General features: G+C 43.6%; 2 protein-coding genes across 2 annotated transcripts; both read left to right on the plus strand.

Annotated features, from left to right (window-relative positions):
* The first annotated feature begins 651 nt into the window (after positions 1-651).
* LOC125510170 (proteasome subunit alpha type-7-B) lies at positions 652-3963 on the plus strand. The gene is made up of 3 exons (XM_048675270.2): positions 652-970; positions 1048-1462; positions 3667-3963. Exons 1-3 carry the CDS (start codon positions 798-800, stop codon positions 3826-3828), a joined length of 750 nt encoding a protein of 249 aa, XP_048531227.1. The 5' UTR covers positions 652-797; the 3' UTR covers positions 3829-3963.
* A 2440-nt stretch (positions 3964-6403) lies between these two features.
* On the plus strand, positions 6404-12900 carry LOC125527830 (protein PAT1 homolog). Its single transcript, XM_087521460.1, has 7 exons — positions 6404-6612; positions 6710-6841; positions 7879-8039; positions 9028-9084; positions 9270-9339; positions 9727-11660; positions 12463-12900. Exons 2-6 carry the CDS (start codon positions 6832-6834, stop codon positions 11613-11615), a joined length of 2187 nt encoding a protein of 728 aa, XP_087377586.1. The 5' UTR covers positions 6404-6612; positions 6710-6831; the 3' UTR covers positions 11616-11660; positions 12463-12900.
* The last annotated feature ends 2886 nt before the right edge of the window (positions 12901-15786 follow it).

Consider the following 15786-nt stretch of genomic DNA (forward strand, 5'->3'; position numbering starts at 1 on the left):
ACTGAGTAAACGTAATGAATGGCATAAATGATAAAAACCATTGTTATTATTATTATTATTATTATTGGTTCCTCTCATTTTATTGGGTTTCCGTGGATACAATGCACCTCATGTGGAAACATAATTTTCTGCTTCGTGTTAGGCGCACGAGTTAATACTATATGGGAGAGTGGGAGTACAGGTTAATATTAGGCGGGAGCACAAGTTAGTTCACGTGTTGATTGGAAGCACATGTTAGTTTGAAAAAAAGATGTTCATCCAAACTTTCAACATGTAATCTAGTTTTAAAGATATTGACACAAAGAATGCAACGATGAACACTTATCGTGATTTAGACACACGATTCAAGAGTATGTTGTTTTGAAAGGATAAATCTCTCTAGAAAACACGAAAAACCCACGCGTACATTCCGTACGTGGAAGAAATACTCGTGTTGCAACAAGTGTCGTGATGCACAATTTGTCATCAGAAAATGTGAGAATGACCTTTGCAATTGACACCCTTTCTTTTTAATTATACTGATTTCGGCAGATTTTTTTGGGAGGCAATAAAGCGATCGGAAGACCTTTTTTTTCTGAGGCAATAAAGCAATCGGCCCATACCATCACACGTAGGCCTTCTTCTTCTTTCCCAAGTAAACACCACCGAAGCCCAGCCCGAAACACCACTTCTCCCCAAAGCCGCCGAGCTTGCCTGCGCGCACACAATCGAGCAACCCAGCCAAGGCACGACACGACCGCCTCCGCCGCCCGGGAAGCCCAAAACAAACCCTAAGCCTCCGCGACCGGCCGCCGGCGATGGCCCGCTACGACCGCGCGATCACCGTCTTCTCCCCCGACGGCCACCTCTTCCAGGTCGAGTACGCCCTCGAGGCCGTCCGCAAGGGCAACGCCGCCGTCGGCGTCCGCGGCACCGACACCGTCGTCCTCGGCGTCGAGAAGAAGTCCACCCCCAAGCTCCAGGACTCCAGGTACCAGCGAATCCCCCTTCCCCCCCTCGCTCCCCCTCGCCTTCCGGCCCGCAGATCTCATCTCGCCGGCTCCGCAGGTCGGTGCGCAAGATCGCGAGCCTGGACACGCACGTCGCGCTGGCGTGCGCGGGGCTCAAGGCGGACGCGCGGGTGCTCATCAACCGCGCCCGCGTCGAGTGCCAGAGCCACCGCCTCACCGTCGAGGACCCCGTCACCGTCGAGTACATCACTCGCTACATCGCCGGCCTGCAGCAGAAGTACACCCAGAGCGGTGGGGTACGCCCCTTCGGCCTCTCCACCCTCATCGTCGGCTTCGATCCATACACGGATAAGCCCGCCCTGTACCAGACCGACCCCTCCGGCACCTTCTCCGCCTGGAAGGCCAACGCCACAGGGAGGAACTCCAACTCCATGAGGGAGTTCCTGGAGAAGAACTACAAGGACACCTCCGGCAAGGAGACCATCAAGCTCACCATCCGTGCTCTGCTAGAGGTATTTGTGCTGCACTTGCCTCTCTTTAGTTTTATGCAACAGAATAGACCTCAATTTGCACTACATGGTTGCTCTGATTATTTCTGATGCTGGTGTTCCTAGCAAGATCCAGCGCAAGTAGCTCGTTAGCGGTAAATGTGTTCAGCTAACTGGATATACTGATTAAGTGCACAAGTATTTGAGTTGCCTTTGGAAATATGACAGTGAATGAAATAGTTTATACTTTCATTACTCAACTAAGGATTTGCTTTATCTTTTTCATGCCACAATATGAGTATTGCTTCAAGTTAAAGTTAATAGCAACTGGACAGCAGGCATGCCAAACTAATGCTTAAAAGCACTGGGGTGTACTGAGTGAACTGTAAGGCCTTGCTTGCCACTCATAGGTGTGGTAGTTTTCTTTGTCGTAGCAATCTTACGTCTGGTGGAATGGAGATGAAAATGAGGAATTGTGACAGGTACTTATGACGAGGCATTTACATAGCTACTCCTGGTGCAGCTTTCTTTAGTTGTGCCGAGAAGCTTGTTTAGGCCTCTGTGAATACTGAATTTACCATTGTCTGATTCACTCCATTCTGTATAGCAAGGATTAATTTATCAAGCACATAGGTGCCTTCTGGAAATATCAAGATGCATAGAATCTCTTTATTCTCTTATGTACTTGGATTTACTCGATCTTCGTCATGCCACAATAGGAGTATAGCTTCATCAAACTAAAGTAGCAACTGAGTGTCAGACTTGAGTGTTGGCTTCTGAGTGAACTGAAAGGCCTTGCTTGCCACTCATAGATGTGGTAGTTTTCTTTGCCGTGGCAATCTTACATCTGGTGGAATGGAGATGAAAATGAGGAATTGTGACAGGTACTTATGACGAGGCATTTACATAGCTACTCCTGGTGCAGCTCCTTTTAGTTGTGCCGAGAAGCTTGCTTAGGCCTCTGTGAATACTGAATTACCATTGTCTGATTCACTCCATTCTGTATAGCAAGGATTGATTTATCAAGCACACAGTATTTGAGGTGCCTTTGGAAATATCGTAGAATCTCTTTATTCTCTTACATACTTGGATTTACTTGATCTCATGCCACAATGGGAGTATAGCTTCAAACTAAAGTAGCAACTGAGTGGCAGACTCCCCAAACAGATGCTGAAAAGTACTGGTGGGTGTTGGCTGCTGAGTGAACAAAAGGCCTTGCTTGCCACTCATATATGTGGTAGTTTTCTTTATGGAGCAATCTTAGTTTAGTGGAATGGAGGTGAAAATGAGGAATTGTGACAGGTACTTATGATGAGGCATTTACATAGCTACTCCTGGTGCAGCTCCTTTTAGTTGTGCCGAGAAGCTTGCTTAGGCCTCTGTGAATATTGAATTACCATTGTCTGATTCACTCCATTCTATTAAGAAAATTACAACTTAAGTTGAGAGTATATACGCATAGCCCCAACAAACATGGGACTTTCTATCTACTCCTGTCTCATGGATGTTATGCAACTCGGAAGTCTATCATGCAATTATTAGATGTCTGTGGCCCATCCTCTGGCTTATGCTCTGTATCAAGAGAGTATGTGTGCATAGCCCCAAATTTAGTGAGTATTTTATTGAATTTTCTTTGTATAGCAGAATCTTGAGGAACGATGTTAACCTTATAGTGATCTAAATGCTCTTATATTTCTTTACAGAGGGAGTACTTCTTTATTTGCTGAGTCAGCGAGACCAGCTTGTATCGTTTGCCATATTTGTGTGCAATATAGGTTACATCTGTGCTTTAACTTTTGCAACATTTCTGAATAACGGTTCTCTGCTGCCATTTGTTTCCATGAGTGTGTCGGGCCATTATTCACCAATTGAACTTCATGGATCTGGAACTTGTGTGGTTGTACCAAGCATACATACTGAATTTTGTATGTGTAGTACTAGAACCTATAATGTCCCGCATCTAGATTCTTTGTAGGGATGGTATTTAGTTGCAATTTGACTGTCAGCATTGATTTATCTATGCTAGGTTGGTGTTTAGGTTGCAGGATCCTAATGGAATTGCTTGATCTTTTCTCTCGTCTCCTTGACACTAACTTTATCCTTTACTATTTGTCAAAGAAAAAACGAAGTTATGAACATCAGAACATATGATGTGCACTATAATTTCAGTGTATCCTTCCAATTTTGTTTCCGTTCTGCAAGCACTAATAGCTGACAAAACCTTTCAGGTTGTTGAGAGTGGTGGGAAGAACATTGAGATTGCAGTGATGACAAAGAAGGACGGCCTTCGGCAACTCGAGGAGACTGAAATCGATGAATATGTTGCCGAGATTGAGGCAGAGAAGGCCGCGGCAGAGGCGGCAAAGAAGAGTGGCCCGAAGGATACCTAATTACTTGATGTGCTATATCTTCATTCTGTCGGCCGAAACCTTTTAGTGTGTCACCTGTTACGTTCCGTAACTTTATTTAAACTGCTTTAACAAGATATTGAAGTCATTCGTAAATGAATTGCCTTGTTTTCTTGATGGCTCATGGTCCAGGGGTTTCGTTTCCCTTTCCCCTTTCCAGCGTTTGAACCTTGCGCAAATGTATTATTCGTCATCTGCTCCTCTTGTATTCGCAGATGGTTAACCAGAAGACTGGCAAACCGTAGTTTCTGAAGCTGTGGTTGCCATGCTATATGGGCTCGTGTTAATCTCACTGGATAGTGCTGGTGTGTTTGTTGCAATGTCAATTCACTTCCGGTCCTGATGATGTCACCTGAGAATGCTGGTGCTTTCTTAGGGAATGTACAATGGTGGCATATGGATACATATGCCCCATGACAAAAAGTAATTTGAGGCACCTACATTAATTTTTTCTCTCCAATGCAAACTATCACTAGTGAGTCTCATTAAAAATTGAAAATAAAAACTCTAGTACACATGCATCTTTACTTTTCACTCTAACCTTTTCAACTTTTGTTATCGGACCATACTTTTTCTCTTCAAGCATCCGTCTTCTGGAGAGGATCCCGCTTCCCTATCCAAACCTACTTTACGTCATATTCGATCCTACATGGCATGCGAGACATCACCTTGAGGCTATGCATTGTACATGCCCTTAGTATTCTTGGTATGCCTACTTTGGTTCATGACAGTGTCATGTGATAATCTATGCTATTGCTTTCGACCCGCCATGGTATACGATTGCAAAGTTGCGCCACTTTGTGCTATTCTTTTGTGTGATGATACGTGAACTCATAAGTTACTGGCTGAGGTACCCTGTTACACGTCAGAGGTCTATTATCCTATTATTGTTGAATTTTTAACTCTGTTGACAACTTGCAAAACCTAAGAGAAATTTATTACCGGCTACTATGCTTTTGCTTTGTTTATTTGTGCATATCTGGCAGCGCCTCCACCCGCACTACTTTCTGGCTGTTCAAATCTGGCCGGTGGCACTGAACTAGAGTATTTTGAAAACCAGCACGACATATCGCATATGCGTGCACGTGCACGACCGGATATTAAGCTTGCACACCAGACACTAACCCAGTAGGCGTGCACACATATGCTAGTGAAAGAAACAGTTGGTCACTTCAACTACGACGGACACAAACTCCTCTCTTATCTTTTTGTTGAAACTTGAAAGGCATTCCTCACACTCTACCTCGGCGCATCTCAGCCGCTTCTTTTTTCCTCATCCATTTGGCCTGCCCAATTTATAGCAAAGAAAAAGATGGAGGACCTCATGAGATTTCTTTTCCATGTATTTGGCTTTCTCGATTTGGAAAAGAAAACATGGAGGTCTGTGTGAGAAATTGGCCCTCCTTCTCTATGCTAGAGTGAGCATAGAGAAGGAGGGCCAATTTCTGACTAGTAATTAAAAATGTCGAAACTCTGACTATTAGATTTAGCGGTACACTGTGTAAATCTTCAATATTCGCTATTCAATGATTTCTTCCGTCAAGTTCACCCTGCTAAGCTTTTAACATTCACTATTAGATTTCGTTTTTATGCCATTCGATTCATTGTCCAGGTGCGATGTGTATCTAAGGCTTCACCGCAATTTTGTCGAGAGCTATCATCACTTTCATTGCGGCGGATTCTATTTCATCCAATTATAGCAATTTGGGCAAGTCATCTCATTTATTCTTGTATTGTACGGATAGACTCGTCGTTTTTGGCATGAGGTGCGCGTGTACTCTCATTCTTTCTTGTTAACTCTTGCTTCGAGGTTTGGCAACTACATTGCCCGTTATCAATACCTACCCTCCGAATATCAAAGGCACCCTGAACAAATATTCAAGGTGGCCAAGGACAAATGGATCAACACCGAAAGTACTCCCCCGGCACAAGGAAACCTTGCTAACCTCCGATAAAACCTCTAAGCCACAAAGGCAACATCACCTTCATCCAGCCCATAGCAGTGGTCAACAAATCATCCGCGAAGTGCCAGCATGATGAAGTAGTTCGGACAGACATGGCCCACTTCTTGGACGACAACATAGTCGAGCGGGTGGTCCAGGAGGGACTAGATTGCTTGTTACTCCCTTTGTAAAGAAATACAAGATCGTTTGGACTACCCATAATGAGAGTAGTATCGAGAGTAACATAGATAACGCATAAGCAAAAAAGATAACGTGTTAGCTAATTAATGAGAGAGACAAATTGAGTAACAAGATGAGTCTACAACTTGCTAAATAAAGTATTGCATGACATCACACATATATGTTTCTCCTCACTGTAAAGTTAATAACATAAACTAGTAACATGCATTACTCCCCACTATGGATAGTCCTTATAGATCACTCTAGGGAGTATATTCAAAGTCCAGGGCCCTTTCTGCGTCACATAAGAAGGCCATAGATGTAAACCGTCTTTCATTTAAGGTCCTTATTGTAATATAGTATGCGGTTTACTCCGTCTGCTTGTGGGCCCCTCGCGGTGGAAAAAAAGAAAAGAAAGAAAAGGCACGATTGATAACGAGCACAACCTGCTTCTACCGTTCCACGACGACGTCTCCCAATCTCCTCCTCTCCCACCATCCCCCGCCGCCGGCCGAGCCCTCCAGCGGCCAGCGCCGCCGCCGCCGCCGGCCGACCTTCCCGCGGAAGCGCGACGCCTGGGAGTCTCCCCTCCCCTCTGCTGGATTGGCTCGGAGCGGACGGGAGATCCATCCAGGCTCTGCTGGTAAGGAAGCCCTAGCGCGGCTCTTCTGGGGTTTCTGTCCCCCGTGTTTTCCTCTGCTGCCAGCAAATCGAATTCGACCCGTTCTCGCTCCATGCAGCTGGCCACGGATTTGCTCGCTGCCGCGCCTCGTGCTAGCCGGGCCTCTTGACGGTTCGACTTGGCTCTTCGAGATCTCAGCCTGTTTTCCAGAAATTTTGGGGGTTCAGGAACCCCCGCGCCATGGAGTCAGGTGACGAATCTGTTTTATTTTTGATTAGTTTGTTGAGATTCCCTTCATGAAAGTAGAATGTTCAAGGAGATTAGCTTGTGATAATGATTGGATTGAACCATAGTTTTTTTATTTTTTTAAAAGTAGTACTGATAAAGCTCATTTTGAAATAAATCAGCTGAGATTCTGCCATGTTATTTATTCTCTGGGATAGGGTGCCTATTTTTGTTAATCACTGGTCATGCTTGTGAGTTAAGCTAATGTCACCTGCTGGAATTAGTCCTGGTGCGGTGGTGCCCACCGTGTTTTGGGTTAGCTCTGCGGCAGAGCAAGCGAATCAATAAAGCTGTTCGTTATTTGTTCTAACAATTCTTCTGTTCCCACGCTTCTATGGGTAGCAGAAAATCTGCAGCGTTAATTGAATTATACTCCCTGCTTTTATCATTTAGAGTACGCCTAATTTGTCAAAACTATTCTAAAACCACATTTGTTTGAGAAGGGGGATTATATCACGCACGCAGGTGCTTCTCACTGAAGCACCGCAGTTCGGCACCTCTGCTTCTCTTCTGCAACAGGCTAACCTTATGTTCCCACACTTTTACGGGCAGCGAGAATCTGCAGCATTAATTGAATTCAATCACAGTGGTGGGCTGAGCTTACTTATATCTACATTTGCAGTTTTAATTGCTTCTTTTGGTCATAGCTTGACTTTTGCATGATGTATATATGACTAACATCTCACAACAGTGTTCTATTGTGGAGTCCACCTATAGCTGCTTTGGGCTCAGGTTGTGGTTGCTGAACTATGTTGTGCTGTGCTTATTTTATAATCTGCTGTAGCAATTTAAGCCATAAATAAAAGTATTAAAAGAGGGTATAACAAACACTAAACTAGGTAAAAGCTGATTAACGGGTTATCATAATCCTCTGCAATTGCCAAATGCAGCCTTAGACTAACACTGTTCTCATTGAATGTTCTCAATATAGTATTTTTATATTGCTTTCTTCTCCTATAGCATCTGTTATTGTTGCTTGGTTCTTACATTATCACTGTGCAGGTGATACCAAATTTGATGCATCACAGTATGCTTTCTTTGGTAACAATGTCTTGGAGGAGGTTGAGCTAGGTGGATTAGATGATGATGATGCTGGTGATGCTGGTTTGGTTGGGCCTGGTGACGAAGAATACACTCCTATTTATGGAAGGGATATGTTGGAGGTAAGATATATGATAGATTTGGACATCTCTTCTGTTTTGACGTGACCACCATTGTCCGCCTTCTGGTCCTTCCTTTCAAAACAAAAAAAATAAAAATAAATCCACAGTGAATAGGCGTTATGTTTGTGGGATGATGTGCCAAATTGGTAACTTGTGCATTGGTATAGCATTGTGAGGCTTCCTTTTATATCTGATGAAGGATCGCAAACTCCCTGTGGACTTCAGAGCACGAGGAGAGTTTCTCTTAGAAATTATCTTAATTTTTATCAATCTGTTCTAGCCCTTGTTTTCAAGTTTGGTTCATGCCATCAGGAACCTGGTAGTGGATGCAAAGTATGCAACCAATTTTATTATAGGTATACACATGCGACCAAATAGGCAAATAAGAATGTACTCCCTCCGTCCCATAATATAAGAGTGCTTTTGACACTACACTAGTGTAAAAAACGCTCCTATATTATGGGATGGAGGGAGTACATTGTTATGTAAACTAGGAAAGCTAGCATTGTCTCTTGTGATTGCTAACTGTTTTCGTGTATGTTGGTCGAAAGCCTGGTAAAGAATGTAGTTAATTGTATTTTAGGGTTACTAATGCTATCATGTATTCAGAAAAAGTTCCACTTAAACTGAGGAAGTTAACGTATTTATTTTGGAACTATTAGTTAACTCTGTAAAGTGCATTCAGCCATGGTTGGAAATCCTCCTTACATATCCTGGAAAAATTAGAAAGCTTACGTTGAATGCACTATGCGGGAGGTAGTCCTAACTATACACGAGCAAGTTTTAGTTTTTATGACTTCAGGCAGGAACCGTTACAAGTTGTGTGTACTGTGAGCTTCATTCCCTTGAGCTTCTGTTTTGTTTTCACTCACAGTTGGATCCCAAACATGCATTTAGGAATGATTTTGGAATTAAGATTGCAAAAGTAGTTCTTTTTTCTGTTGTATAGGAAGGTCAACCGCTCATTGGTAAAGCTTTGCTTTTGCAGGAAGAAGGTGTAGGTTCATTTACTGGTGTTGATGATCTTGCCGGGGCATTCTCAAAGGTTTGATTTCTATGGTACATAGTTCATTTAAGATTAGCGGGTGTATATTTTAAGATTATACTAGTATAGTCACATGAGCTCTCATTTGTTTTACCAAAATCAACGTTTACCTAATTTGTATGGTTGCCCTATTTCATTTGTTCCCGTTTGACTGGTGATGCTGATTTATTTATTTACAATTTCAGCTGACCAGAACTGTTAACGAACCAAAGCAATCAGGAATAGTTAGTCGTGGGGGATCGTTACCTGGACAAAGTGAGTAATGCTGGTTTACTCATTTATTTTTGAGGAAATATGCTTTTGTGTTTTAACTTCCTTTCTGTCTTTGAAGGACAATTATGCATGCTGTTAGATAGCATGTTTGCACATGCTTAAGAGATATTCTCTAAATTCTTTCAACTTACTACCACAGCTACAGTTATCATCATGCACTTAACTTGGCTTTGTTATATGTCTTATGTCTGACTAATGTAATTACTATAATATGGCTGCTACTGCTAGTCTGTCATTGTTTGAATGCAAATCTTGAGTCAACTAATGAAAACAAACAATCTTCATTTTCTTGTTACTTTGTTGAGTGCTATACACATTAACATACTTTTTATTTGTTTAATCGTTTCATTATAATTCTGCACTTTATAGCTTCTACTGCTGACTGGGCACAAGAGGCTGAATCATCATACTGGCCTACACAGCCTGCATTGGGTGCTGAACAACGGCTGGACAACAAAAACTGGTGGTCTCAACCACCCCATCCAGCCCAGTTTGCTGATTCCAGACTTCAGAGGACATCCTCATCCCCGCAACAAGATGCTCAGTACAATCCTATTGAACCTATTCTCGGACCAAGGCCATCTCCTTTGCAGAGAATGTCATCATATCCTCACCAAGAGCCGCAATACAATAATATTGAACTGATTCGTGGGAATGGTAGCAGGTTTACACCAGCTTTGATGCAGCATCCAAATGGATTTATGCCACATCAAATGCCGCCACCCCATCAACAAAATGGAATGCTCCCAATTCAACACTCTCCACCCCAGTTCTCACAACTACATGCCCAGATGCTTGGTGCCCAACATTCTCCGCCACAAAATCTGCCGATGTTTGGTCCTCGGCATCCTTCACCACAAATGATGGGTAGATTTGATCCAAATTTTGTCATGCCTGACTTGAGTGATCCCAGAGCCAGATCGATGTTACACCCTGGAAGGCATGGCCCGCGCTATCCTCCCCAAGGTTTTGAGCCTGGCAATATGAGAATGGATAATAGGTGGCAGCGGTTCAGATCCAAGTACATGTCCACTGAAGAAATTGAGAACATCGCAAGGATGCAGAAAGCTGCCACTCAGATCACCGATCCATATATTGATGATTACTATCATCAAGCTTGTTTGGCCAGAAAATCAGCAGGAGCACAACTGAAGCACTACTTCTGTCCAACCTTGATCAGAGATACATCTTCTCGTGCACGCAGTAAGGATGAGCCACATGCGTATCTTCAGGTTGATGCTCTTGGGCGGCTCCCATTTTCTTCCATCCGCAGGCCCCGTCCGCTCCTTGATGTTGAAGAAGCCTCTGAACCAAGTGATAGCACTACTGAAAAATCTGCTTCAAAATCTCTTGACCAAGAGCCGATGCTGGCTGCTAGAATCACAATTGAAGATGGCCTTTGCCTACTACTGGATGTGGATGATATAGATCGTTTGCTTCACTTTAGTAAACAGCCAGATGGTGGTTTGCAACTTAGAAACAGAAGACAGGCTCTTCTCGAGCAGCTGGCAGAATCACTGCAATTAGTTGATCCACTTACATCTAATAAGGATGCACCTCTGTCGCAAAATGACGATCTAGTGTTTCTCCGCATAGTATCTCTTCCGAAGGGTCGGAAACTACTTTCTCGTTATATTGATCTTGTTACTTCAGGTAGTGAGCTTGCAAGGATTGTTTGCATGGCAGTTTTCCGGAATCTAAGATTTATATTTGGCAATTTGCCCTCTGATAGCAGCATAGCTGGGACCACAACTAAACTTGTAACTGCCGTTTCCACGTGTATTGTTCGGATGGACTTGAGTGGACTCAGTGCTTGTCTTGCAGCTGTTGCATGTTCGTCACAGCAACCACCTCTTCGACCTCTGGGATATGCTGCTGGTGATGGCGCTTCTGTCATCATAAAGTCTCTACTGGACAGAGCTACAGAGCTTCTTACTGATCAACATGTGGCCTCTGCTTACAGCATGCAGAACCGAACTCTATGGCAGGCATCATTTGATGCCTTCTTTGGGCTGCTTATGGGGTATTGCATGAGTAAATTTGATACTGTGGTTCATACAGTGCAAATTCAACCTGCTGCTGCAGCTGTGATAAGCAGGGAAACACCAGTGGAGCTGTTGCGTGCCAGCCTTCCTCACACAAATGAGTATCAGCGCAAGCAGTTGCTCAGTTTCGCTCAGCGCACTGTGCCTGTCAACAGCTCTAGTTCTCATGGGTCTGGTAATGTGCCGATGGCATCAGAATATGTCCAGAGCTGAAATAGAAGAACAGAGCTGCTTTTCATAATCTATATACTTGATATGGTATAGTTCTTCGATAATGTTTTAACATAGCTGCTTTCCATTAGTGTTTATTCTAACCTTCTTTTTTATAACTCTGAATCTTGGTAACCCTATGTTCTATCCAATGTGACCCTTTCTTTTACTCGCACTCTGAAAGTGGCAATGTTGTTTTCATCAGATTGCTATCACTTCCATTTTTGCTGAGTTGATGAGACCTGGTTGTTCATACTTAAAGTTGTACTAAAGTTGAGACACTTATTATGGGATGGAGGGAGTACTTTGTTTAAAGTTATACATTTGCAGCTTTTCTCAACAATACCAAAAAAGAAATACTTCCTCTGTTCACTTTTATATGACGTTTTAGACAGTTCAGACAGTGCCGAAAACAGTTCAAAGCAAATTGTCCAGATCGTCTTATAAAAACGAATGTAGGGAGTAACAGTTCTCCGTATCCCATGTTTTGCTACCAAGTAGTGTGTGTGCCAGGCAGCCAATTATTCACCTATTTATTATCTCCATAGGTCTGCAACTTATACCAGCATATATGTTGAGCAAGAACATAATCTTCAGTACCTTAATTTTTGGTTATACTTGCAGTTGTAACATCTAAATTCTCTGTTAGGATGGTATTCAGTTGCAGGATGGTCCAAATGGAATTGCTTGATCTTTCTTGTACTGTTGTTTTGCTTTCTCTTGGATTCTTGCCATCTATATTGATATTTTATTTATTTGAAAGTCACTGTTGTGTTGTAATTTGTATCTTCAGTTTATCCATCCAGTTTTATTTTTGTTAGCTGATCACATATAGATGTAAAACTTTTAGGTTCTTGCGAGTGGTGGGAAGAACATAGATATTGTGGTGACGACAAAGAATGATGGTCTCGGTCAAATATACAAAGGATGATCTTCGGCCACTTTAGGAAGCTGAAATTGATGAATTATGTTGCTGAGACTGAGGTAGAGAAGGCTGCTACAATGGATGGTGCCCGAGGGGAACATGATCGCTGGATGTGTTAAGCCTTCATTCTGTCAGCCAAAACTTTTAGGGTGCTTTCTGTTGCATTCCATTGCACGATCTAAACTTGTTTTAGCGCTTTAGTTTTGTTATTCGTATATGAATTTTGTTGTTTTCTCGATGGCCTGTAAGCTGTTCTTCTGTTCTTCCGGCGCTTGAATTGGCACAAATTATTACTGCAAGCCTTGCGTATCAGCCTGACATTTGAACATGCTGACAAATCAACATTTCTGCAGTTTGGGTTAATTAGTGCTGCAATGCTTGGTCAGGCATAGCTGATAATGCTCTTGCCTTTTTGGGTATGTTATTACTTTGGCTAATGTTAATTTTGTCTAGAATTTATGCTGGTGCTTTTAACCTGTTGTCATTTCCGCACTCGAGAATCATCACACAGGCTGCCAACAACATGGCATATCTCCTGTTTGTTTTCTGATCTGGCTAACATAATACTCCTTTTGTAAAGAAATATAAGAGTGTTTAGATCACTCAAGTAGAGGGAGTACATTTGAAAGCCCAAATGAGAACACCAACAAGAACCACAGGTGCAAATCCATTTGTAACTAGTTAATCAGATTTTGGAAATAGCCAATCTGCTACTGCGAATATGCTTGGTCAGGCGTATCTGGCATCATCATCATATCATCTGGCTTAAATTTTATTTGCCGTCAAAAGGCCGGTGGAAAGAACGCCGAGCTGACGTGCTAACAAACACGTGGCAGCAAACTATTCTGAAAACTTGTGGACGAAACTTGTCCTACCAAAAGAAATCCAATTTCTTGTCCCACAAATGCTTTTTAGTCCGCTGCATTTCATGTTTTTTGACCAATATTAGTCAACTCCTAAAGCTTGAGCCCAAAAATTTCATAGCCAAACATTGTTGTTTCAGGCAATGATCACACGAGCTTCAAGTTTACACTTTGATTGTCAATTTTTTAGGTACAAACGAGAAGAGCGATGGTGTTATCGCTTGGCATAGGCGGTTAGCTATTTCAAAAACAATCAATGAAAAAGAAGAGAGAAGAGCGATGGTTTTATGCAGGGAGGAACTCCACCCTACATGGCAATGTATCAACTCACTCCTGGTTCTACAGAACTTCTATGAAACGTTGTGCAGCCATGTTCTCTGCTCACCAGCTAGCTAGGTTGGTCGACCGTACTTTATAGGCGGAAGGGTCACCACCAACCAAGGACATATATGCACTTACTTGAGTCGATTGAGCATTACACGATCATATATATCGATGTGATTGGCGGCACAATGCAATGCAACATCATCAGGCTGACCTATTCACTCATCACCATCATCATGCACAAAAATGCAAACCCTCTAGGCTCTAGTGTTGCTATTTCACGAAAGCTGAGTTGATGACCATACATGGGATGCATGGATTAGGAGGCAGTGAGGAAGTAGGTGTTAGAGCAACTCTAGTAGACCTTGCATCCCGCCGGCCCACAAAACGCGTTTGCAGTTCGCGGAAAACGGCCTTTGCGGGCCGACAAGGACGGCCGCAGATGTAGACCCCCAAGCGGACCCGTATAAAAGTATATTCCACGAATATACTTTTATACGGGTCGGCTTTGCGGTGTCTGCTCTTGCACCGCTGCATCCCGCATCTCATCGGCCCACAAATATCAAATCCAACATAATACAACAAACGAAAGCAAACTAAATAATTATTCAAATCCAACATAAGACAACAATCATCCACATTACAAATAATTATTCAAATGACCGAATCAAACTTAAATAATGCAATACAAAACTTGTGATGAATACAAATACAAATGAATACAAAAATGAGTCACTGTCCAGCCCTTTGCTGATGGTGCTCAATGAGATCTTCCTGAAGTTGAAAGTGTGTGTTTGCATTTTCAATCTCCTTGTATGTATGAAGAAAAGCTCTAATGCGGTTAGAGTCTCTAGCTGGTTTGATACGGCTACCCACATTGTCGTAGAAGAATTTCAAGTTCATTCCTCTCTCATCTTCAAGAATCATATTGTGAAGGATAACACAACATGTCATGATATTTCAAGGTTCTCTTATCCCAAAAACGAGCAGGACCATGGACAACGCCATATGCAATCATCCGCATAGCTGCGGAGATTTTCTGATATGCACTAAATCCCTTTAAGCCCTCAACATTTCTTCTTTGAGTAAAATACCGGCAATTTGCCTCACAAGCTTGAACAATTTTCACAAAGACGGTACCTTCTCCGGAAGAGGTGCGGTGGATATGTAGGATTTTTCGCGAAGTAGTCTTGCATCAACATCTCGCTCCCAAGATGGCGATTCCGAGGAATGCAAATAAGCCCGACGGTCGATCCTCGCCTCCTCTTCCGGTTCTCGTCTTAGTGCTCCTTCACGTCAAGTGCCATCACTAATGTCTGCTGCCGAAAGGTCGCAAGCATGGTCTCAACATCCGAGTTGTCCCAATCAGACGAATCAGAGAGCAAGAACTTCTCGCACGGGGTCAATTCCATCTATATGCATACCAGCACCGGCGCATCAATCAACTATACCACTCGCAAAATATCTCAAAACAAACACTAACCAAGGGTGGATGCGGTAGGTGATCCCGGACGGCGACGAGGGGCGGGCTCGGCGGTGGTCGATCCCCGGCGGGCGGCGGCGGTGGCGACGAGGGGCGGCTCTTCTCGCCGGATCCGGGCGGGTCGGTGCAGTGTATCAGCGCGGGAGGGTGGGGGACGGCCCCGCGACGCGATTCCGCCCGCAGATTTGGTCGGAATCGCCGGTGGCGGACGGGCGGAAGTAAGGGCGGTCGGCGGCGGAAGGTGGGGAAAGGGCGCGGGCTGAAATTTCCCTCCCGCCAACTGCTTCTTTGTGATGCAAGGCACTGCAGCGGTGAGGGGGAAACCCGCGTATTCGCGGGTTGGGGCCGAGATTTTGCCACGCTTCTCAAATTTTTTTGCGGACCGGGGCGGAATACGGGGTCTGATCAAGCAGGTTTTTCCGTCGTTACCTACATTTTAACGGTTATTTTCCGGTCGGGGCCAGATGCGGGATCTGCTAGAGTTGCTCTTACACATCTCTCTACATCATTTGTTTACATGCTTCGAATCGACCGAGAGAGAAGGACACTCAGCTCTCAGGCGAGGATGCTGTGCTCACG

The sequence above is a fragment of the Triticum urartu genome, chromosome 5A (genome assembly GCF_056163025.1).
Source record: "Triticum urartu cultivar PI428250 chromosome 5A, HENAU_Tu73, whole genome shotgun sequence".
In the NCBI taxonomy this organism is placed as follows: Eukaryota; Viridiplantae; Streptophyta; class Magnoliopsida; order Poales; family Poaceae; genus Triticum; species Triticum urartu.